This window comes from Chiloscyllium plagiosum, unplaced genomic scaffold (genome assembly GCF_037043375.1).
Source record: "Chiloscyllium plagiosum isolate Xiang-an unplaced genomic scaffold, Cpla_swu_hap1 HiC_scaffold_21, whole genome shotgun sequence".
Classification (NCBI taxonomy): Eukaryota; Metazoa; Chordata; class Chondrichthyes; order Orectolobiformes; family Hemiscylliidae; genus Chiloscyllium; species Chiloscyllium plagiosum.
The window spans coordinates 18,434,147-18,458,529 of record NW_028270159.1 but is presented as its reverse complement, the minus strand read 5'-3'; the positions used below and the strand labels follow the sequence as shown (position 1 = coordinate 18,458,529).

The 24,383-nt window shown below is 39.2% G+C and overlaps 1 protein-coding gene across 7 annotated transcripts in view; it reads right to left on the bottom strand.

Moving 5' to 3' along the window:
* The window catches only part of spaca9 (sperm acrosome associated 9), a 46,595-nt gene that overhangs the window by 10,257 nt on the left and 11,955 nt on the right, over positions 1 to 24,383 (bottom strand). For 6 of the 7 annotated variants that reach the window (XM_087998372.1, XM_087998373.1, XM_087998374.1 and 3 more), the window contains exon 3: positions 18,815 to 19,017. In XM_087998372.1, coding sequence (XP_087854498.1) covers positions 18,815 to 19,017 — 203 coding nt within the window. Of the gene's footprint in view, positions 1 to 18,814; positions 19,018 to 24,077; positions 24,234 to 24,383 lie in introns of all 7 variants that reach the window. The other variant, XM_043720323.2, reaches the window with a different exon arrangement.

Below are 24,383 nucleotides of genomic sequence, written 5' to 3'. Positions count from 1 at the left end.
GTATTCCGAAGAAACATCATATTGGACTCCAAAGGTTAACTGTGTGTGTGAAAATAGTGTGAAATTTACATTAGCATTACAAAGACAATGGATAGGAAGTAGTATTCAAGACAATTTTTGAACTGGTTAGTTACAGCTTCTAATTTTTCACCAGTTAGTCATGTATGTAAATACTATTGGTATGCAGAGAATCAATACCTGTGTCACAGATAAAGGGTTAATCTCTACTGTACCCATTCTTGGAACCATATGCTATTTATGTAAACCCACATGTCCTTCTTGTCCACAATTTTTATAGTTCTTCCATTGTTATGAAAATGACGGTCCCACAAAATTAATTGGTTTGAGAGTTCTTTTTTCTCTCATGTCAAACCTGATCTACAATCACACCAAAACCTCTCATGGTAGAGGTATTGAACAAAGTGATTTTTAGGTGACAGTATAGAAGCTAAATTCACGTAGGAGGAAATTGTCAGTGACCAGACACTAGAGTAATTGGATATATAATAATAAGCCATGGAAAAGGCAACCCGAGCTCACTATTAATGTCACATTAAAGATGTTCTGCCAAGCATCATTCAATGGTAAGGCAATCATCTTTTCTGTGCATGGTGCATGGACTACTGGCATTTCATGCACAAACAAATTAAAAGTCAAATAACCATTGTTTCTGTGAACTAATGTTACAGCTTGATGGCTGCACACCATTTTGAGAGATTCCTTGGCTGTTATTATTTATAATGTATACTGTTTCAATTTTTATGTGGGCGTTTTATTCTGTTTTTAGTTGGATCTCTTGTCTACTGTGCTTGTCAATACAGACAGCAACTGTCACTGTGTTCTGTGCTCTTAATGTGTGATGATGCTCACACAAGAGGATTAACAATTGTGATGCCGTTCCAAGGAATTCATTGAAAAGCACTGTGTCACTAATAGGTGGGCAATAAATTTTTGGTAAGAAGATGCTCCAAAGTCCAGTTGCATTCTTTGTGCTAGGGACTGCATTTGTTGGGAAGCACAACAGGGAGGACAGGGGTGATTGAAAATACCTCACACTGACAGATCCATCAGATTTTCCAAGTCAGTACTGATATTTCAAAGGTTTTGAAACTAGATTTTTTTTCTTGCTAATTCAGCTCTCAAAGCCAAATATTTCACATGACATGCCATTAATTGACAAAATGCTTGCAGAATGCATAAGATTATGGAGTTAAACTGTACATAATTGCAGGTTATTATGGAACACTTCAATTGCAAAAACATGAAGGTTATAAGATGCCTGCCTGCCACCTAGCATTGTATAGAATTGTTCATACCTTGAGTGAAGGAACAAGATAAAATCACGCATGCTTAACAGGGGCAAGATGATCTCATTGATATTGGCAAGTAGTACACACATCATATTTGAGAATTATTTCACAGATGTGAGTTATTCACTTACACTTTTCATTGATATTAAAGCTACCATCTGGTTTAATAATTGTAATTTAATAATTGTACCCATTTCAAGCATTAGTTTTAACAAAAAAAGTAATTACATGCAGGGAGTTCCAAAGAGCAAAGTCCTGATTTTAACTGTGGAAACTTGTGGGAATTGAGTAGATACGCTGTCCACCCTTTAACATTGGTAGTGTCAGGCCGTGGCAATTTGAAGCTCTGGGTTTGATCTACATGTTGCCAGTCAGATGCCCTCCTGAAACAGGCAGGAAGCAGCAGCTGGGCCAGGGCAAAACTTGAAATGAACAGGATGTCCAGCTGGCTAGCACCAGGGAGATTAGTTGTGGTCAACAAGTTGCATAAGGTGAGCAGTTTTCGGGATGCTTTCAATTGAGGAAAGAGTATGGTGGAGGGTATACAGGACAAAGAAGCTGAAATATTCACTGAGATGCAGAAAGATATATTCTTCTAGTCTCATTAAAAAATTAGCACACAGAGGATTTTATACTCTTAAAAATGGCATGGTTTGCATTGTTTCCCACCAGCAAGGAAGGTTACAGTACCATCGTCACTCAGACCATAATTGATTGCGCAGATTGTAAAGTAATGGGACATCAGCAGAATGTGAAATGATGATACATAATGATATAGTGATAAAGTTAATGTCAGGTGGCTATGTAGTGAGAACTCAAAGGAAGCAGAAGCTCTGTCAAAAATCTTAATATTATGTGTTTATCCATCCTGCTAGAAGTAAGAAGATTTTTGTGAAAGGCACCTGGAATTCAAGGAGCAGAACTTGGGAGACTAATTCCAGTTAGACAGCATACGCACAGTAACACAACAGAGTAGTGGAAAAGACAGAGAAAAGATAAAGCATTTACTGAAGTTAACCTCATTGCTATGAACTCGGATTTCACCAGTTTCCTCATTTCCCCTCCCCCCACCCTGTCTCAGTCAAATCCATCAAATTCAGCACAGCCTTCCTAACCTGAGATCTTCTTCCCGACCTCTCCGCCCCCACCCCAGTCTGACCTATCACCCTCACCTTGACCTCTTTCCACCTATCACATTTCCGACACCCCTCCCCCTAGTCCCTCCTCCCTACCTTTTATCTTAGCCTGCTGGACAAACTTTCCCCATTCCTGAAGAAGGGCTTATGCCCGAAACGTCGATTCTCCTGTTCCCTGGATGCTGCCTGACCTGCTGCGCTTTTCCAGCAACACATTTCCAGCTCTGATCTCCAGCATCTGCAGACCTCACTTTCTCCTATGAATGAAGAAAGACAATGCTCACCAGGACGTTGGGGGACGTTGCAGGCCGAGCAGGAGGCTGAAAGACAAAGCTGTTCTGAGCTAAGAACCAAAACAATTGACAATGGGACAATGACAGCCAAAGTCGAAGGAGCAATTCCAAAGGTATGGAGGCTTATCTGGTGTTCCTGGAGCTGATCCTTGTGATGATCCAGAATCAGGCATGTGAGATTTGGAAGAAAAAAATGCATGATTTGTATTATTTCAGGTGCAAAATGGAACAGTTCAAGTCCCACCTGCTCTGAAAGTGTGTGGTAGCATATTTGAACAGACTGATAAGAAAATATCTCGTATATTACTCTGTACATTGGGGATCATGGTGAGCAATTTTCCAAACAGGACATTGACAAAAACAGTGCATCATATGTAGAATTCATTCATTGCATAATTCAGTGTGAGGAGAAATTTAACAACAATGCATGTGAAATTTAATCAGAGAAAATGGGGCCTGGGGAAAGAATAAATTTGTCCATAAACAACCTCTAAAGGCTACCAGAAAAGATTGTGCATATGAAGATCTGAAGGCAGAACTAATTCACAACCAGATCATGGTCAAAGTTTCAGATGAGGCCTTCAATTCCTGTACAAACCAGAGAGGATTGACCTGAAAGCAGAGAAAATGTTGCACAGATCATTAAGCATTCTGAAATTTAGAGGGAAAACTGTGTGTTCATTTCTTATGTGTTCCACGAGTACAATGCTGCTTGCACTCTATCTTTCTTGGAACTGCCTATAAAATAACTGCCTGCAGTGAGTGCCTAGTGAAGGAAGTCATATGATTATGGCAAGGCAGGAAAAACATTAGTACAAAATTGCATTTTCATCCAAAAATCTCCCTTTCCATGAAGAAAAAATAAGGTTGAATCACTATCATCTACATTGGAGTTCCCAAGTTCCCCTTCTCCTATGCATCAACAATTTGTTATTTTACTGAGTCTTTACGAATGTATTGTACATGTCTTTCAATCATATTGATCTCTTCGTGGTATTTGTGCACATTGTCACTGGTTGTTCATTTGACTCTTTCCATGGATGCTGTTCCTTCATTGGGGAGTGTCACTCCTGTGTCACTTTCTGTTGCTGCAGTTAACTGTTTTTCTTTCATTTCCATTGTTGGGGTGCTGGAGAACTCTGGGACTGATAGTTGATATGTGGTCTGTACAGATGGTGAGTTTCCATCTTCTTAGCTGGCAGATTACAGTGAAATTACAGCTTTTGTTGTTCTACCTATAAGTCTTTGGTTGCGCCAGTATATCTGATTGTTCACATCCACTGTGTATGATCAAGGTGATAATTGTTTGAAAGAGATCCCAATTGCCACTTTGGTAACTTGTTGAGAACGTTGAACATCTGTACCTTGACTGGCTTTCTAATGCTCAAAGCTGGCATTAGAATGGTTTTGTCATAGTGATATTTTGTTTTTAACCATTTCACACTGATTTTGTCATTCACATCTGTAACTATAACTGGCGTCAGTAGTCTTTGTACTGGACTACGTACCTTACTTTCCACGCCTTAGCGGGTGTTTCTGCATTTGAGGATTGCCTTTGTGCTGACTTTGCTAGGTTTCTTTACTTTGATGATTTTCACTGCTAACCCTGGTTTTCCTTTTGATGGGGGATACTGTGGGATTGATTTGCAGTATTGAATTTCCCAATACGTTATGAAGTAGCTTAATTCTTTACTTGTGATCTGAAGGCCATTGTCACTCATCATAATGGTGGTATTACTATAATGACCAAAGTGTGCTTTCAGGCATTCTACAAGCACACTGCTAGTCATTGAAATTCCAGTATATGGAATAATTTCCAGTAGTCAGAATAGTAGTTTATAGTGACAAGATAATCATGTCCTGCTAAACTGAAAAGATCTACTCCAAGCTTCATTCATATTCTGTCTGGGATATATTGTGTTATCAGCTGCTCTGTACTCATTTGGCTTGGTACTCATTCCACACACTGCCCTGGCTGTTGTTGTCCTTAGTCTCATTGCCATGTCTCGTACTTCTTGTGCTTTCCTCAAACTCATCTCAATTTCTTGGTGGCTTGCATGCATCTGTTTTAGCATCTCTCCTATCAACTACTTCAGGGCAATGACTGTACTTTCTTCGGCCATCTTGGACTGTCTCTGTATGTCCAATACAGTAAATTGACCACAAGAGTGTCCTCAATATTTTCACATCATCATTTCTTTGTTACTTCTTTCAGCACTTGGAGAGTTGCATCTTCTCAGGTAGTTTCATGATCTGAGCAAACATTTATCTGTCAGATTCAATGGGTGGAAATATTATAGGGTCTGAGTGACATGAACTAAGACAGAATTGTGCAGGAAGTCCAGTGAGGCCTATCACTGGGAACAACTTGCTGCATGTTTATGCATTTGCCAAGTGAAGAAATAGGTTTCTTGTAAAGCAGCAACGAGTTGCCAATTAAAGGTAATTATAGATTGTTAAATGCTTTGTTAATGCTACAACACACCTCATTAATACTGTTTCCTTTCCTACCAACGCATTGAACAAGCTCAACGTGGAGAATTCTCAACATAGAAATCAGAGTGGATGTCTGGTATATTCAGTTCGATGCTAGCTGGGGGTTGGGGTTGCACTGTTGGTCGGGGTTCTTGGTACCATCAGTCATGTGAATGTCCAGGACCTTAGCCACAGTCAGTTATGCACTTGGGCCATTCATGGTCGGAGGATCTATCTGACTACAGTCAGGAGAATAGACAATGGTCAGTTCCGAAGGCCCAGCAGCAGCAGTCAGGGGAATCACATCAAGGAGCTACACAAACAGTGATCAGGGACCTGTCTCATGCTGCCCATCAAAGGTGGTCAGAGGTTCGAGGTGAAAAAAGTCCTGGGGGTCTATATGCTGGTTGCCGAGCAGATGAAGTGGGGGCACCTGTCAGGGCAGTAGGGGGAATCACTGCCAAAAGGAGAGGGGAGTTATGGCTGGGCACAAACAGAGTTTGTGTAGAGGTAGGGTTAAAGATGGTGTCCTTAGGAACTACAAGGTAAATGGAACTTCAGTGCAACTGGAAAATGAGATTAGTATAGTCAGATCTATGGTGACTGGTACAACCATGATGGGGTGACTGGCCTCCTTCTATGCTGTAAACATTTACGAGTATCGTGGTGCATTTCAAATTGACTGCAGTAGAAAGGAAGCTTTTCAGCCATTGTGTGACTCACCCAGTAGTCCAGCTGCAGTCTGCACCTTTGTTTACTCGTCCTTTTTATTGGTCTTTAGCAGCTTTCAACTCTGAGCATTTCCGTACTCCTCTAACGAGGTATGATTCAACCACTGAATACTTGGGGGAAGGAATCAGAAGACAGATGATCCACTGTTGCCAATATCAATAAATGCATTAGAGAAGGCAGATTTAAATGTCACAGAAAAGGTTGAAACCTACACTTCTTAAAGTCTCAAAACACTTACTGATTACAGAAAGAATACGATGACAAATGTAGGAAGCAAAAAACTGTGATAAGAACGTTTCCAAAAATACTGTCTGGAATACTAGCCTTTGGAATTGTCATGTTTAACCAATCATATTTAACTTTGAGGAAGTATAGCTGCAGATAAAGATGAACTAGTGGATGTACTGTACTTGGATTTCTAGAAGGCATTTAATAAGGTGCCACATAAAAGGCTATTGTGGAAAATAAAAGCTCACTGTGTATATAGATAATAAATTAGACAGAAGGTATTTTCAGGTTGGCAAGATCTAATGAGACGTGTGCCACAAAGGTCAGTGCTGGGAGCTCAAAGTTTTTAAATGTTATATAAATCACATGGATAAAGGAGCAAGAGTACGAGTTTCTAACTTTGTTGATGACACAAAGATAGATAGGAAAGTAAATTGTGAAGAGGACATAAGGAAACTACAAAGTTAGATTTTGCAAATTGACAAAGATTTGGCAAATGACATATTCTGGGAAAATGTGAAATTGTCTATAAACAAATAAGCTTATCTAAATGGTGAGAGATTATATAGCTCTGAGGTGCAGAGGTTTTGGAGTGTTCTAGTGCACGAAATGTAACATGTTAGCATGCAGATACAGCAAGTAATGAGGAAAACTAATAGAATGTTATCCTTTATCGTGAGAGGAATTGAATACAAAAGTAGGGATATTATTGTTTCAATTATACATGTCATTAGTGAGACCATATCTGGACTATTGTTTATTGTAATAGTCTCTTTATTTAAGAATGTAAATGTGTTGGAAGTCAGCTCAGAGAAGACTTATTAGACCTGGAATGGGCAAGTTGTCTTATTTGCAGCTCTAACAGCTGCTCCTTTTTTGAGGTATTTTAGGTGTGGGAGGTGATTTCCTCGAATTCTAGGAGCAGCAATCACTGTTTTGTGCTGTTGCAATTGTTTTGGAACTTGAGGAAATAAAGTCACAACAACTGAAAGATAGACAAAGGCAGCGAGCACATGGTCTGTAAGGGAGAGAGAGAAAGAAACCTATACTGCTAACTGACACAGTAGTGAATCTCTGCTGTTACTGCCTTTGCTGTTTGAATTCATGTATCTCTGAACATCAGAGTGTGTCTAGGAAAAATTGACAAACAGCAAAATTCACAACTATTCTTGGAGGAACCTGTTTGGGAGAGGTCACAGCACAGAAACAGATAAATGAATAGATTTAAGTATAGCCTTGCTGTAACTCTACATTAGTGAGTATAGTGGGTTCTTTCTTGATTATATGTTTTTATTAGGATCTGTCTCTTGATTAAATTTTAAACATATAAGCCATAATTATAAATAAGCCTGGAGCTGTGTTTTGTAGAGCAATAAGATGGTGCTATATTCTGGGTCTGTAGATTGGAAGGAGCAAAACGGCCTTCAGTAGAGTGATATGCTTTTCTTGTCAGATCTGGGAGTTTTAGGAGAGTTTATTGGTTTATATCTGCAATAAATGTCGTTGATTGCGAATCTTGTCAGATTGAATGGATCAGCTGGAGCAACAGATAGAGGCAATGAAGAAGTTTCAAGAGCAAGGGGATAGATGGCAGTTATAGGATGGGAGAAAAACCACAGTTACAGTCAGGTAAATGAGTTGATTCTAAGAAAGGTCAGAGAGATAGGCAGGTGGTACAGGAGTCTTCTGTGGCAATCCCCATTTCAAACAAATATGCTGTTTTGGAAAATGTAGGGGGTGGTGGACTTTCAGGGAAATGTAGCACAAACAGACAAGTTTCTGGTATTAAGACAGGCTCTAATGTAATGAGGGAAACGTCAGGTTCCAAGAGATCAATTGTGTTAGGGGACTCTCTAGTCAGAGGCACAGACAGACATTTCTACAGCCAGCAGCTAAAAATCAGAATGGTTTGTTGCCTCCCTGGTGCCAGAATCAAGGATGTCTCACAGAGGGTGCAGAATATTCTCAATGAGGACAGGGACCAGCAGGAGGTCATTGTACACATTGTTTTCCCTTCCTATGTCGTTGATACCAATGAGATTCTGAAGGAAGAATATAGAAAGTTAGGCAGGAATTTAAAAAGGTCTTTGAGGGTAGTAATATCTGGATTACTCCCAGTGCTGTGAGCTAGTGAGGGTAGGAATAGGAATATAGAGCAGTTGAATGCATGGCTGAGGAGCTGGTGTATGGGAGACAGATTCACATCTTTGGATCACTGGAATCTCTTCTGGGGTAGAAGGATGTACAAGGAGGATGGATTGCACCTGAATTGGAAGGGGACTAATATACTGGCAGGGAAATAGGGAGGTTTGCTAGAGCTGCTCATGAGGATTTAAACTATATGGTGGTGGTGGGGGAGTTGGGACCCAGGGAGACACTGAGGAAAGATCAATCGGAGACTGGTACAGTTGAGAAATGAAGCAAGTCAAACAGGGTAGGTAGGAACAAAGCAGAGAACGAGGTAGGACTGATTGATTAAACTGCATTTATTTCAATGCAACAAGTCTAACAGGGAAGGCAGATGAACTCAGGGCATGGTTAGGAACATGGGACTGGGATATCATAGCTATACTGAAATGTGGCTCAGGATTGGAAAGGACTGGTAGCGTAATGTTCCAGGATACAAATGCTATAGGAAGGATAGAAAGGGAGGCAAAAGAGGAGGGAGAGTGGCGTTTTTGATAAGGGATAGCATTACAGCTGTACTTAGGGAGGATGTTCCTGGAAATACATCCAGGGAAGTTATTTGGGTGGAACTGAGAGATAAGAAAGGGATGGTCACCTTATTGGGATTATATTATAGACCCTCTAATAGTCAGCAGAAAATTGAGAAACAAATTTGTAAAGAAATTTCGGTTATCTGTAAGAATAATAGGGTGGTTATGGTTGGGAATTTTAACTTTCCAAACATAGACTGGGATTGCCATAGTGTTAAGGGTTTAGATGGAGAAGAATTTGTAAAGTGTATACAAGAAAGGCTTCTGAGTCAGTATGAGGACGTACCTACGAGAGAAGGTGCAAAACGTGACCTACTCTTGGGAAATAAGGCAAGGCAGGCGAATGAGATGTCATTTGGGGGAGCACTTTGGGGCCAGCGACCATAATTCCATTAATTTTAAAACAGTGATGGAAAAGGATAGACCAGATCTAAAAGTTGAAGTTCTAAGTTGGAGGAACACTAATTTTGACGGTATTAGGCAAGAACTTTCGAAAGCTGATTGGGCACAGATGTTCACAGGTAAAGGGACAGCTGGAAAATGGGAAGCCTTCAGAAATGAGGTAATGAGAATCCAGAGAAACTATATTCCTGTTAGGGTAAAAGGAAAGGCTGGTAGGTATAGGGAATGCTGGGTGACTAGAGAAATTGAGGTTATGGTTAAGAAAAAGGAAGCATATGTCAGGTATAGACAGGAGACATTAAGAGAATCATTAGAAGTATATAAAGGCAGTAGGAGTATACTTCAAAGGGAAATCAGGAGGGCAAAAAAGGGACATGAGATACCTTTGGCAAATAGGGTTAAAGAGAATCCAAAGAGTTTTTTACAAATAGATTAAGGACAAAAGCATAACTAGGGAGCAAATAGGACCCCTCAAAGATCAGCATGGCAGCCTAAGTGTGGAGCTGCAGGAGAGAGAGGAAGATACTAAATGAGTATTTTGCATCAGTGTTTACTGTGGAAAAGGACATGGAAGATATAGAATGTAGGGAAATAGACGTTGAATCTTGAAAAATGTCCATATTACAGAGGGAGAAGTGCTGGATGTCTTGAAATGCATAAAGGCGAATAAATCCAGGGCGGCACGGTGGCACAGTGGTTAGCACTGCTGCCTCACAGTGCCAGAGACCCGGGTTTAGTTCCTGCCTCAGGCGACTGTGTGGAGTTTGCACGTTCTCCCCATGTCTGCGTGGGTTTTCTCTGGGTGCTCCAGTTTCCTCCCACAGTCCAAAAATGTGCAGGTTCAGTGAATTGGCCATGCTAAATTGCCCGTAGTGTTAGGTGAAGGGGTTAAGGTAGGGGAATGGGTCTGGGTGGGTTGCGCTTTGGCGGGTTGGTGTGGACTAGTTGGGCCAAAGGGCCTGTTTCCTCACTGTAAGTAATCTAATCTAATCTAAAATCCCCAATACCTCATCAGGTGTACCCAAGAATTCTGTGGGAAGCTAGGGAAATGATTGCTGGGCCACTCGCTGAGATATTTGTAAGAAGGGGCAAAAAGTGGACATTGAACTGTTGGAAAATGAGGCTACAGTGTTAGTAATGGAGAACAAAGAAATGGAGGAGGAACTGATTTGCATCAGTATTCACAATGGAAAATACAAGAAGCATAACAGAACTTCAAAGCCTGCTGAGAAGACTGGAGGTTGGCTAACATGGTACCATGATTTAAGAAAGGGGTGGGGGAGTCTAGAACTGAATGGAATAGGTTTAGGGTGAGAGGGGAAGACATAAAAGGGACCTAAGGGGCAAGTTTTTCACACAGAGGGTGGTGCATGTATGGAATGAGTTGCCAGAGGAATTGGAGGAGGCTGGTACAATTGCAACGTTTAAAAGGCATTTGGATGGGTATTTCAATAGGAATGGTTTATAGGGATATGAGCCAAGTGCTGGTAAATGGGACTAGATTAGGTTGAGGTATCTGGTTGGCATGGATGAGTTGGACCAAAGGATCTGTTTCCATGCTATACATTTCCTTGACTCTATAACTCTAAAATGTCGGACAGGCAAGGCTTGCAACTGCTTAAGCTTAGAAGTGAGAGTTGACTTGTTTCAAACATACAATCCTGAAAGGTCTTGACAAGTTGCTTGTAGAGATGATCTTTTCTCTTATGGGAGAGTCTAGAACAAGGAAGTCACCATTTAAAATTAAGGGGTTATGCATATAAAACAGAGATTAGAAGATCGTTTTCTCATGGAGTGTTGCGAATCTTTAGAATCCCTCTCCTTAGAAGGCAGTAGAAGCAGAGCCTTTGAATATTTTTAGTACAGAGGTAGATAGATTTTAACGCAGAGGTAATAAGCAAAAGTTGAAACAGTCAGTGCCGTGGCCAGGGACTTCAAACTGATTACAAGAAATAATCAGTAATTGCATTTTGTGTACGGTGAACAACTAAGATAAGAAAGAACCACTATTACCATCATTGTTTCTATCAAAGCCATGGGAGTGCTTGGGAATGGATTTTATTTAATTTAAAGGCAATATCTTCATTATTGTCATACTTTACTATTGGAGATTGATTTTCTTTTGAGTAGTCCCTCATGGTTCAGGATGACTTCTTGTACACTAGAAACAAGTTCTTAGATTACCACAGGGTTCTGTGCACACCCCATAGTCTTTATCACAGGTGCACACAGTGGTTGGAAGAATGGGAGAATTGGATGCCCAGGCTGCCCCACACATTTTTTAGTCAATGACTGACTTCAAGTTGCCCTCAGTGATGAGATGCAAAAGTGCATAGATTCTTCCTGAATGCTGTCCATCTGCTTTGGGCATTCTTGAACCAGGGTTTCCGAGGTGTTATTGGGATGCTGTTCTTAAGGCGGCTTTGAGAATCTTCTTTAGGTGTTTCTTCTGTCTTCCAGGACCTCTCATACCATGTTTATTCTCAGAACCATAGAGTCATAAAGATGTACTGCACGGCAACACACCCTTTGGTCCAACTCACCCATGCCGACCTAACCATATGCTGCCTGAATTACTGTGCTCTTCCAGCACCATTGATCCAGAATCCTATATCCCTGTAAACCCTTCCTATTCATATATCCATCCAGATGCTTTTTAAATGCTGTAATTGTACCAGCCTCCACCACTTCCTCTGTCAGTTCATTCCTTACACACACCAAATTCTGCATTAAAAAGTTACCCCTTAGGTCCCTTTTAAATCTTTTCCTTCTCACTCTAAACCTATGCCCTCTAGTTCTCACCCACCTCAGGGAAAAGACCTTGTCTATTAACCTTATCCAAGCCTCTCATGATTTTATAAACCTCTACATGGTCACCCCTCAGCCTCTGATGCAACAGGGAAAACAGTCGGGAGCCTATTCAGCCTTCCCTACAGCTCAAACCCTCCAACCCTAACAACCTCCTTGTAAATCTTGTTCATTTGCTTTGGGAGTCTCATGCCAGGTAATGTGACCTGCTTAATGGTGCTGATCTATATGGTTGATTTTTCAATACTGGACATGTTGGCCTAAATTTAACACTAACATTGGTGTGCCTATCATGCCAATGGATTTACAAACTGTTGTAGAAAGCACTTGTGGTACTTGCCCATTGCTTTTGATGCCAGCTATACATGGTCCAAATCTCCAAGCCATTTGGAGGACCAGTATCATTACTGCTCCATAAACCGGAGTGTGGTACCAGGTTTGAATACACGGTCTTCAGTTTCTTATTCAGGTGACCAAAGACTGCACAGACTCGCTGAAGGCAGTGCTGAATTCTGACTTTGATATCACTCTTGATGGTAGGCACCTACGAAATGGAGAATAGTCTATATTGTCCAAGGCCACCTCATGGACTTTGTTAACCAGGGGCGGGGTGGTACAACGTGGTGGGGCAAAGTAGTAGAGGATCTTTGTTTTATGAATATTTAATGTAAGACATCCTCTTGCACACCTCAATAAAAGTGTTGATGATGGCTTGGAACTCAGCCTCCAAGTGAACACAACGGCTCCTGTTGGAATGGAGCTAATCTACAGAACAATTAAGAACCTGTTCAACCTTTGCCAGCACCAAGATCATCTCATTTTTTGTCACTGAACCACAGAATGCAGAAAATACTTGCATGTATTTGACATGGATAGAGGTAAACTGTTAACACAGAAGCTGTAATAGAATCACTCGCGAAAATCTTATCAGGCATTCTGGTCACTGTAGTCTCAGGCAATAGTCCGCAGTTTGCAAATAAGCAGTTCAAGACATTTGCACATGAATATTATTTTGTTCATATCACAAGTTCACCCCCATTATCCTAAAGTAAATGGAGAAGTTAAGTGACAAGTTTGTACAATAAAAACATTATTTAAAAAGAACAAAGATGAAAATCGTGCACTAAGAAGCTACAAGGTCATCACGACTAAGAACAAACTATCACCATCAGAATTATTGATGGGGAAAGAGATTCAGAGCACAGCTTCCATCTTTGTCTCAGAAATAACATTACTGAGCATGAAAAGGTATTAGCAAAGGGACAACCAGGCTTGATTTTTTTTTTTTTTAAGAAAAAGAGTAGTACACTAAAGTTCCCAAAGCAATAGCATAAGAAATCAACATAAAGAATAATTATAGAAAAATACAGCAATGAAGATCACAAACGGTTGAAACAGATCAAGGCCCAATCAGAAGTGGGAACATATTGATACCATTGAATAAGAAACCAACAGAGATGTGGAACTAACAGGAGGAACAAGGAAGCTCTAGAACCATACGGCAATGAACCACTCAGACTGAGAAAACAGGTTATATTCATTGGAGTTTAGAAGAATGAGAGGTAACCTTAGCGAGTTTTGGAGAAGATTTATAGCTCATGTTGAAGTTCTGGATATAGGTTTGCTCAATGAGCTGGAAGGTTTGTTTTCAGACATTTAGTCACCATTCTCGATAGCATCATCAGTGAGCCTCCAGATGAAGCACTGGTGGCATGGCCCGCTTTATATTGGTGTTTAGGTTTCCTTGGGTTGGTGATGTCATGTCTTATGCTGTTGTCATTCCCTGTTCTTTTTCTTAGGGGGTGGTTTTGCAACATGCAAGATACTTAGGGGACTTGATGGGGTAGATGTGGAAAGGTTGTTTCCCCTTGTGGGAGAAATAGTACCAGAGAGCATAATCTCAGTATAAGAAAGATATGGAGATATTTCTACTTTCAGAATGTCATGAATCTGTAGGATTCTTTACCACAGAGAGCTATAAAGGCCGAATTGTTAAGTATATTAAAAATTCTGTCTGTCTGTCTCAGCCTATATTAGAAAAGGAAGCAAGATATAGGGAAAGCGCAAGAAAGTGGAGTTGAGGGTTATCAGATCAGCTATTTAACCGCAGAGCAGACATAATGGAACAAAAGGCTTACTTTTGCTCCTACTTTTGACGGTAGCAATATTTGAAAGCACTCCAGAAAATAAGTGGAAAAAAAACTAGACTGGATTCAAAAGTAAAATTGAAAATATGCTGGAAATATTCAGTAGATCAGATCAATTCTGTGGCAAAAGAAACAAACCAAATATTCATCCAGAGAAGTGGGGAGCATTATGTTCCATTTCTGCCTTGTGTCGTGTAGGTGGTGAACAGACTTTTGAGGGAGAAAGGAAGTCACTCATCACAGAATTCTCAGTTGCTGATCTGTCCTTGTAGCCACTGTATTTATATCACCAGCCCAATTGTTGTTCTGGTCAATGCTAACCCCTAATGTTGATGTTAGGGCAGTCAGCAATGATAATGCAACTAAATGTCAGGGAGAGATGCTTGTATCTTGTTGAAGATGATCATTGTCACTTAGAAGCCCAATGCAGCATATTATCCAGGTCTGGTGCATGCAGATGCCTGCATATTACTAAACAAGATGCAATCATCAGCTAACATTCCAACTTCAGGTCTTACATTAGAAGGAAAGTCACTGATGAAGCAGCTAAAGATGGTTGTGCCTAGGACACTAGCCTGAGGAACTTAGACTAGTGACAAATGGTAGTGTCCATAGCTCTGAGCCAGGAAGTTCGGATTCCATTCCTCCCAGCTTCAGAGATGTGAATAATATTTCTAAACGGGTTGATAAGGAATTCTTGCATTTATATCTTGGAATGGAGATGTTTGACTTCCAACAACCATCTCCCTTTACAATAGGTATGACTACAATCCGTGGAGAATGCTTTCCTCCAATTTCCATCCATGTCTATTTGTGTTATGGCTACTTGATGTAAACCAAAATGCTGGCTTGATGTCATGAGTCAACATTGACCTCGCCTGTTAAACTGAGGTGCCTATTAATGTAGTTGAGGTGGGATGCTGAAGATCCTATGATATTATTTAAAAGAGAATTTGGAGTTCTAAAATATAATGTCTAACATTCTCCCTTTAGCAAACATCATAAAAGATAATTGTGTCATGTATCTCATTGCTATTTGAGGGATCAGCTGAGAGCATAATCATTGCTTATTTGCCTACATTAATAGTCATAGGCCTTCGATGTAGCTCATATGTAAAATGCTTTGAAATGTTTGGAAAGGCATAATTGGGTACTAATTTAAATACAAATCTTTCTTGCTCAATAACCAATAATGTCAAGCTATGTTTTGTATTTTCCCTGAGCTTTTCACAGTTATGCTGCATGATGCTGTAAAGATTTTTATTTATATTGCCAGGCAGATGGTAAGATTTTCAACACTGGCTGAAGTAAGGTTATTTGCAAACTTTTATTCACCAAAGACTATATTTACTCATTTCAAAAGTGGTCTATAGCACAATCATTTTTGCTGGCCTTTTATTATGGGTTGAGCATCCTCTAAAATTGTATAAAAATTATGGCCCATTAATTGATAACTTTGTTGCTCTGTTAAATACTACAGTTATTTTTAAATACCTAAATAATAGTGCATTGTCTAATAAAAAAAATCAACTGGCACATTGAAAGAAAGATCAATAATGCAGGCTATTTTAAATAAAAACTAATAAAGCTTGAAGCTAAGAAAAATGTTAATGTTTTAAATGCATGAAGCAAATAAATATCACTGTTTTCAAACAGCTGCAAAACCTTAATTCTTCAGCATCTGCACTGAAGCAGCAAGACATCCAGCGTATCTACATTCTTTCATGAAAATGAATTGACAAGACAGAGTGAGGAACACAAAGTCTAGGTGTGCCCAAAATAACTAATATAAAATATGTGGCTACAAAGATGATACTGGTGCCCTGGAAAGGTATTTTGCTTTACAAATTATCAGCATCTTATATATTCAATATCATGTACTAAAGCAGTGAAGAAAATCAGACAGCAGATAATCAGAAGAAATTGTTCAATATTGACTTGGAGCAAATATATAAAAGTACAAAATGTGCAGTCTGGAAAAATTAAGCCAGATATTAAATGGTCAAGAAATTTGCCGTGAAGCATGATACCATGAACTTTCAGAGCAAACAAAGAGTTATCTGCAGAATAAAAGAATTCCTGCAGAAAAGTCATCCGGTATAAGATGGCAAATTGATAACAATGAAGATCCAATATATTTGCCTGTCAATGGAGCTAACACCTTCATCTTTGAATCATTTCCACAATAAACTGTAAATGATGACTCCTTCCAATGCTTCCTCTCATCAGTTTGAAGTGATATATTTATAGACCTGCATGAATGGTAACATCACTTGTAAGATTTTTGAAGGCAGGATGCCAGTTTCACATCTCATGATCTATGGTATAATAAATCATCACAGCGCAGTCCCTGTCACACTTCAGGTGCCACGTAGGCTATATGCAAACTATTGTGCTACTCTTTCATCTGATTGGCTTATATTTCAATTTTGTAAAGTCAGCTATGCATTGTGAGTGAAATGTAGTATGAAAGTAGAATCTGAATCCTTGAAGTTGCTAAAAAAATTTCCAACATTCTTTAAACTATAAAAAATATCAGAACTTGATAGGGATTGGCCTGACATTTTCTTCCTTGCAGCCCAATAACTAGACCATAAAATAATGTTGTTAAATAATAAAAAACATTTCAAAATAACATTCTTCATAATACCTAATTTGCATGTATCTATAACATTGTCTTATACCTTTAAATATCTGTTGACATTTTTTCCATTGGACTGAGCTTTTTCTCAATTCTGTTAGCTGAAAGGAAATATCAACTTGTTCCTGCATACAAGTTGGATCTCATTCAGCAAGTAGAATTTTCCAATGTGCACCAGTGCAATTCTCTTTGTGCAATAGTTAGAAAAGTTGTTAAGCATCAAAATTTAGCAGGACTTATGGTCTTGCATTGCTAAACAATGATGTGGAGGTGCTGGTGTTGGACTGGGATGGACAAAGTTTAAAAAACGCACACCAAGTTTAGTCCAACAGGTTTATTTGGAAGGACAAGCTTTGAGCGCTGCTCCTTCATCAGGTAGCTAGTGGGGCAGGATCATAGTACACAATGTATAGTAAAAGTTATTTTACTATACATTGTGTGCTATAATCCTGCCCCACTAGCTACCTAATGAAGGAGCAGCACTCCAAAAGCTTGTACTTCCAAATAAACCTGTTGGACTATAACTTGGTGTTGTGTTATTTTTAACTTTGCTAAGCAAACCAAGTAGAAATACATTGATCAAAAAAAAAGAGGCGATAAACACAGGCATCAGGCTTTCAGCAGCCATTGGACTGAGAAGGGCAGAGGCAGGCACTGTACTGAAGGCAAATATAGACAGATATGAGAGCAATTGATTCTATAGAATGAGGAAAAAGGAAACTAAAATGGACAGTGAAATCACCAACAATAATGAATCACTCAGTGCAGAGGCTGACAGATTAGAAGGGAAACATTTCAGGATAGAAAAGGAGGGAATGGCTTGGTAGACAGCAAGGATTTCAAAGTAGAAGTTAGGTGTATGGAACAAGATGAGACGTGTTAAAGAGGAGACTGGGTTCTGTGAGCACATGTGTGTGAACTGGAAGCTACATATATTAATATAAGGTTTTGTTCTCTGTAGACAGAATAAACATGCAGATGCACTGCACTTGTTTCAACCCAACCAAACAAGTGACAACTATTTGCTGGTTAATTTCTCCCTAACTAATAGAGCCAACCTACCTCATTTAAAATTTAAACAAAGTCTAGTAGCTAACTGTAAATTATAAATAAGTGCTTTCTCTGTGGCAACATCTCTACTAACTTGCTCTCTTCAATCAGTTCTCTTACACAGTATAAATGTTGGTTTGAATTGATAATTTTGTTATTTATCCTGATGAACTTAAGATGAAGGACGTTGACAAATGTGTCTTTTCTCAGCAATACTCAACCAATGTTATCTAGTCTATTCTTTTGAAGCTTAAAGTGTATCAAAGATTTGATTATTAAATTTCTACACAAGCCTAAATCATAACTGTCAGCTGTATCTTAAAGGCGGCATTCTTGCCTCTGAATCAGAAAGCCGAGAGTTCAAGCCCTGCTCCAGGCTTGTTGTTTTTTCTGGTGAAATTTTGAACCAAGGCTCTACCTGCCCTCACAAGATAACGTTTAAAACCTCACAACAGTCTACTGTTTCAAAGAAGGATAGAGGAGTTTCATCCTGTATGCCCTGGCTAATATTAATCCTTTAATCAATATCACTAAAACAGATTAGCTGATCATTAGACATTATTTCTGCAAGCTTGCTATGTGAAAATTGTCTGCCACATTTTCTACATTATAAACATATTTTCTACACTTAACATGAAAAGCATTTTATAAATGGAAGTTCTTTCTTTATTGATCGGAGGTTAAGTGAATTTCATCAGATGAATTTTGGGACATAATTTATGAATTTCATTTTGATGTAAAACATTTAACTGCTTGAGCTACTGGATCACACCACGTCAAGCCTTTCTTTAGCAAAATTGTGCAGCATTGTGAACTTTATTGACTACATTGATATAAACCTACACAACATTTTATAGTGATTTTATAAAGCTTACTTAGCTCGGATGTGGGACATGTCATTGTTGCAGCTGAGAAGGAGTTTGCACTTTTCCAGTCGATCATCAGGTGAGCAAGCCTTGGGATTGATATCCTCAAGTTGACTACAAAAGTCACTCAGATCTTTGCAAAGATCCAAGAACATGATCAGGATTCGCTTGTCTGTTGAATTGTTACAGTAATGGTCCAGGTAATTTTGAACCTGCATGAGAAAAGTTAAAATATACACCATAATTTATCCAGTGGTATCAGCTGATGATGGCAAAAGAAGGTAGATTTGTCATTTTTAATGACTTGTCTCCAGATAATTTCTAGAATTTAGACAGTTATAATTGAAAAACTGAGATGTACACTTTTTGTAATGAAACTTCCTGTTTTAAAGTTTTTTTTCTATTTTCCCATGATCTGTCTATGCCTCATATGAAGCTTTGTTATTTAATGATCTTTAGTCCCCATCAATATTGTTGCGAAACCTATTGATTACAGTCATACAAGAGTAGCAGAAAGCATCTGGTGCCGTAGAGCTGAGACTGAGATTTAATCAAAATTAAGTAATAGTAAAGGTAACAGGTACTTAACAATCATCATTTCCCAAATGACCATGATTGTTCAGCTTATGCCAATTTACAACCTAAACTGAAATTGGAAATATTTGCTGAATTTTGATCATGCGAAGTGTCAGGTATCACTGCCAAAGACACCTATTTTCCAGGTGCAATCATAATTATCAACTGAATAATGCATTTTACTGCTGTACTAGAATAATGGTCAAAAGAGACATTCCTGCATATTCATATGAAGCAAACAGAATAAATCCAATGTGCTTTAAAACCAAACAGACTACACCCATAATGCTGCAATGTGCATCTTCTGACTTCCTATGGCAGCCATCTCATCGACCCTCATAAAACGAAACTGCCATTAATCTATTTGCAATGGATCACAGATATTGTTTTGGTCGATGATTCACTTCATAAATAGCCCTGGTTACTTGTAGAAAGAGGGCAATTTTATCTAATCATTCCAAATTTGATGGGAAGGCAATGTGCGTTGTCTAAAACACACAAAAACAGAGGAAACTCAGCAAGTCTGGCAGCATCTTTGGCAAGAAAACAGGATTAATGTTTCAAGTCAGTGTTCTGTTCTGGTTGTCTCATTATAGGAAGAGTGTGGAAGCTTTAGAGGGGGTGCAGAGGAAATTTACCAGATGCTACTTTGACTGGAGAGCATGTCTAATTGAAGAAAGGTTGAGTGCGCAAGCACCTTTTCTCATGGGAGCAAAGGAGGATGAGAGGTGACTTGATAGAGGTGTACAAGATGGTGAGAGGCATAGATAGGTGGATAGCCAGAGATTTTTTTTCCCCCAGGGTAGAAATGGCTATCACAAGGGGGCATAATTTTAAGCTATTTGGAAGGCAGCTAAGGGAAGATATCAGAGGTGTGTTCTTTACCCAGAGAGTGGTGGGTGTGTGGAATGTACTGCCAGCGGTGGGAGTAGGGACATTTAAGCGACTCTTGGATAGGTGCATAAATGATAGTAAAATGAAGGGTATGAGAGGTTCGTTTGATCTTAAGAGTAGGATAAATGAATGGCACACAGAGGGCTGAAGGCCTGGACTGTGCTGTACTGTTCTATGTTTGACCCTTCTTCTGAACTGGAGATTCTGAAATAATAATAACTCTGTTGTAGAATGACTACAACCAATCCTCCTTCCTATGTACTTTAGTCAACCTGTTCAGATATGTTGCAACACACCTGTGGAGCAGGTGGGAACTCAAGCCTCGTAACTCAGAGGGACTAACACCACCACTGCACCACAACATTGTCACATTTTGTTTCGATGTCATGTGACCTGATTATAGATATTTTAAATCAATCTGTTCAGAGATGTTGTCACACACCTCTGAATCAGGTAGGACTTGAACTCAGGCCTCCCAGACCAGAGATGGAGACAGTACCACTATGCCACAACAGTTTTGAGCCGATCCTTCTACTCTTTTCTGAAAGCAAACCGTAACAGGTAAACAGCCCCTGGTTGGGCATTGTAGCAGAAACAAAAATCAAAGATTTCACTGAAAATTACAAATTAGAATAGAATATTATCAAAATAATATTATCCATGGTGATGATGCATTCCAGCCCTTTGTACCCACTGGTCTCTAAAGACCACTATTGTGCTGGTAAACATCATTCTCCCTCTTAAATGGACACTCGAGTGTGGATGTAACCACAGAAGATGGTCAGACTGTACAGCTCCCTCAATTTGGTCAGGCTCAAGAGCAGGCCCACATGGAGGCCCTCTCAACTGCCTGTCCCCTTCTGCATGGGATGTCAGTTGATTAGGAATGTGAAGACTTTCTTTCTAGCTCTTTTTCTGTGTTTAATCAACTTGTTTGGAAGTGTTATCATGAACCTCTGATGCAGGTGAGATTTGAACCTGCAAGTCCTAGCCCAGAGGCAGCATTACTACCATTACACCACAAGATTCCTCAATGATATTTTTCCTAATATCAGAGATATTATGCACTTCTGGAGTAGATTGGGCTCAAACCCGAGCTTCCTGGTTCAGAGTTAGGGATACCATTATTGCACTACAAGAGCCCTATTTTTTAAAAAAAAAATCCAGAAGTGATCTGGACACACAACTGAACCTTTTTTTCCATCAACAAATCATCATGGTATTTAATTTTCCATTTATTAACCACCACCAGGAAATCACCTGCATTCAGCCCTCCTTTCTTGGAGAGTCTAAAGAGACTAGCTAACTAGAAATGGCGGAGATCTGCCATTAAGATGTAACCTGAATAAGCATTTTTCTGAGACAAAATGCAGGTTGTTGCAAGATGACAATTAGGTGCAAGTCGCATTAACTAAAAAAAAAGCTATCAGCAGCCAGGGATAACAGATCTGTCTCCATCAGGATCTTAAGCTAGACTGCTTCATCTAAACCTAAAAACCATGCAACGTTATTAGATTCAGTAGAGCTTAATGCAGAACCATCACTTTGTAAAACCATTTGCCATCACAACTTCTAATGCTATTATTAAAACAAATGGCTCAAAGGCTTTCTTCACTACAGGTGCAGTAACTAACAAACAACTGTGGTAAAACAAACATTGGGAAAATCTGGGGATAGGGGTTTGTATATTTTATCATTGTATTGTATTAGAATTGGAATATTCAGATTGAGAAATTAACTTATGATGCCATTTGCAACATGTTAAGCGATGGGAAACCAAAACAACTAAATTTGCCAAAAGAGCCCCCAACAAGAAAATTTTCAACAATATTTCTCTTTTTGATAATTTTGCTTCAGCATGAATCAAAAACAACATAAATCAAACATGATTTCGCTGGTGAATAATATTAAAAATAAAAAGGTAAATTTCACTTTAAATAGTCAATAAAACAAAGATAGATTTAAAAATCATAAGCATTCCCCTTCACAATTATAGCATTACACAGCTACCCTGTTCCATATTATGCTATTCTTTATTTATGTAGTATATGCTAAACATTGTAAATAACAGCTTTAGCCTTGGAGTTTCCATATATGACGATCATCAACAAGGCACACTTCTTTGAATCCTCTCTTCCCCAAGTCACGATCACTGTTGAAGTTGTAGCTTTCTTAAGTTTCTTTTCAAATCAATTATATCCATCAATCAATTATACCTCTGTTCAATTTTTGGCCACATCTGGGAAAACACCCAGCTCTTTACTGTCTTGCAGTTAATTACACAGGCTTTCCAAGACCATTTTAGCCAGCTTGGGCAATCTTGTTTTGTTTTTTTTGCTGCCAAACCGATAAACTAGGGTAGACGAGCAGGAGGCTGGAAGAACACAGCAAACCAGGCAGCATCAGGTGGTGGAGAAGTCATTGATTCAGGTGTAACCCTTCTTCAGGCTCAACAAACAAAAAAACCTAACCTGTCAATGACAATTATTCACTGCTTTGCTGCATAAAATGTATCTGTGTTCGATTTTCTGTCTCTGTCTGCTTGTTTTTTGTGTTCATATAACTATCATCTAAAAATCCTATGTTCGGAGCTGCCCTTTGTGTTCACCAAGCACATGGTTTCATTCTTAACTCTTCCTGATGGTACTGCTTCCAGATCAAGGACTGAGTTATTTTTTTTCCTTATTTTCCAAGGTGGTTACTACTAATCCCTTAAATATTCTAAAAAGCAATTACAGATTCCATGGATCTTTAAATAAATTATACATTTTCCTTACTGTACTGTTTCAGGGTCAAAGGTTGACATACGTACAAACTAAATAAATATGATAACAGTGATAGGTTAATGGAGATGTTGGAATTTTTTCTACATTCACAACTGTGCTGATTATGGATATTGACTACTGCAAAATCAACTTGTATGCAGTTTTCAATAATATAGAGTCAGAGATGTAGAGCATGGAAACAGACCCTTTGGTCCAACCGACCAGATATCCCAACTCAATCTAGTCCCTCTTGCCAGCACCCGCCTATATCCCTCCAAACCCTTCCTATTCATATACTCATCCAGATACCTTTTAAATGTTGCAATTGTACCAGCCTCCACCACTTCCTCTGGCAGTCCATTCCATACATGTACCATCCTCTGCATGAAAAAGTTGCCACGTAGGTCTCTTTTATATCATTCCCCTCTCACCCTAAATCTATGCCCTCGATTTCTGCCCTCTCCACACCTCCCCCCACCCCAGGGAAAATACTTTGTCTATTTATCTTAGCCACACCTCTCAAATTTTGTAAACCTCCATAAAGTCACCCCTCAGCCTCCAACGCTCCAGGGAAAACAGCCCCAGACTGTTCAGTATCTCCCTATAGCTCAAGTCCTCCAAAACTAGCAACATCTTTGTAAATCTTTTCTGAACCTTTTCAAGTCTCACAACATCTTTCCGATAGGAAGGAGACCAGAATTGCACGCAATATTCCAACACTAGCCTAACCAATGTCCTGTACAGCAGCAATACAACCTCCCAACTCCTGTACTCAACATTCTGACCAATAAAGGAAAGCACACCAAACGCCTTCTTCACTATCCTAGCTACCTGCGATTCTACTTCCAAGGAGCTATGAACCTGCACTCCAAGGTTTCTTTGTTCAGCAACACTCCCTAGGACCTTACCATTAATTGTATAAGTCCTGCTAAGATTTGCTTTCACCAAATGCAGCACCTTGCATTTATCTGAATTAATATGAAGTGATTTTTATCATTTTGTACTCAAAACGTCTCATTAAGTAAACGAGAGATAACCTGCATTATCTAGAATGATGAAAATCTGGTTCATATTCCTTCATCCAGCTTTTCCAATTCTTCCAGTCATTCCTGAAATCATCCTTGTCATTCTCTGCACCCCTTAATGTTTCAAGGAGTGTTCCAAAAATAACGTGCAGTATTCCAAATGTAGACCTACCAATGAGGTACACAGGGTTAAAAAGAAACAACTTGACAGTTGTGAAGTTAACTTATCCAATGGCTGATTGGCATGATATCTGATATATCACATTGAGGATTATATATAATAAAAATATGGAAATAGTAGAAATTTAAAATGTAGAA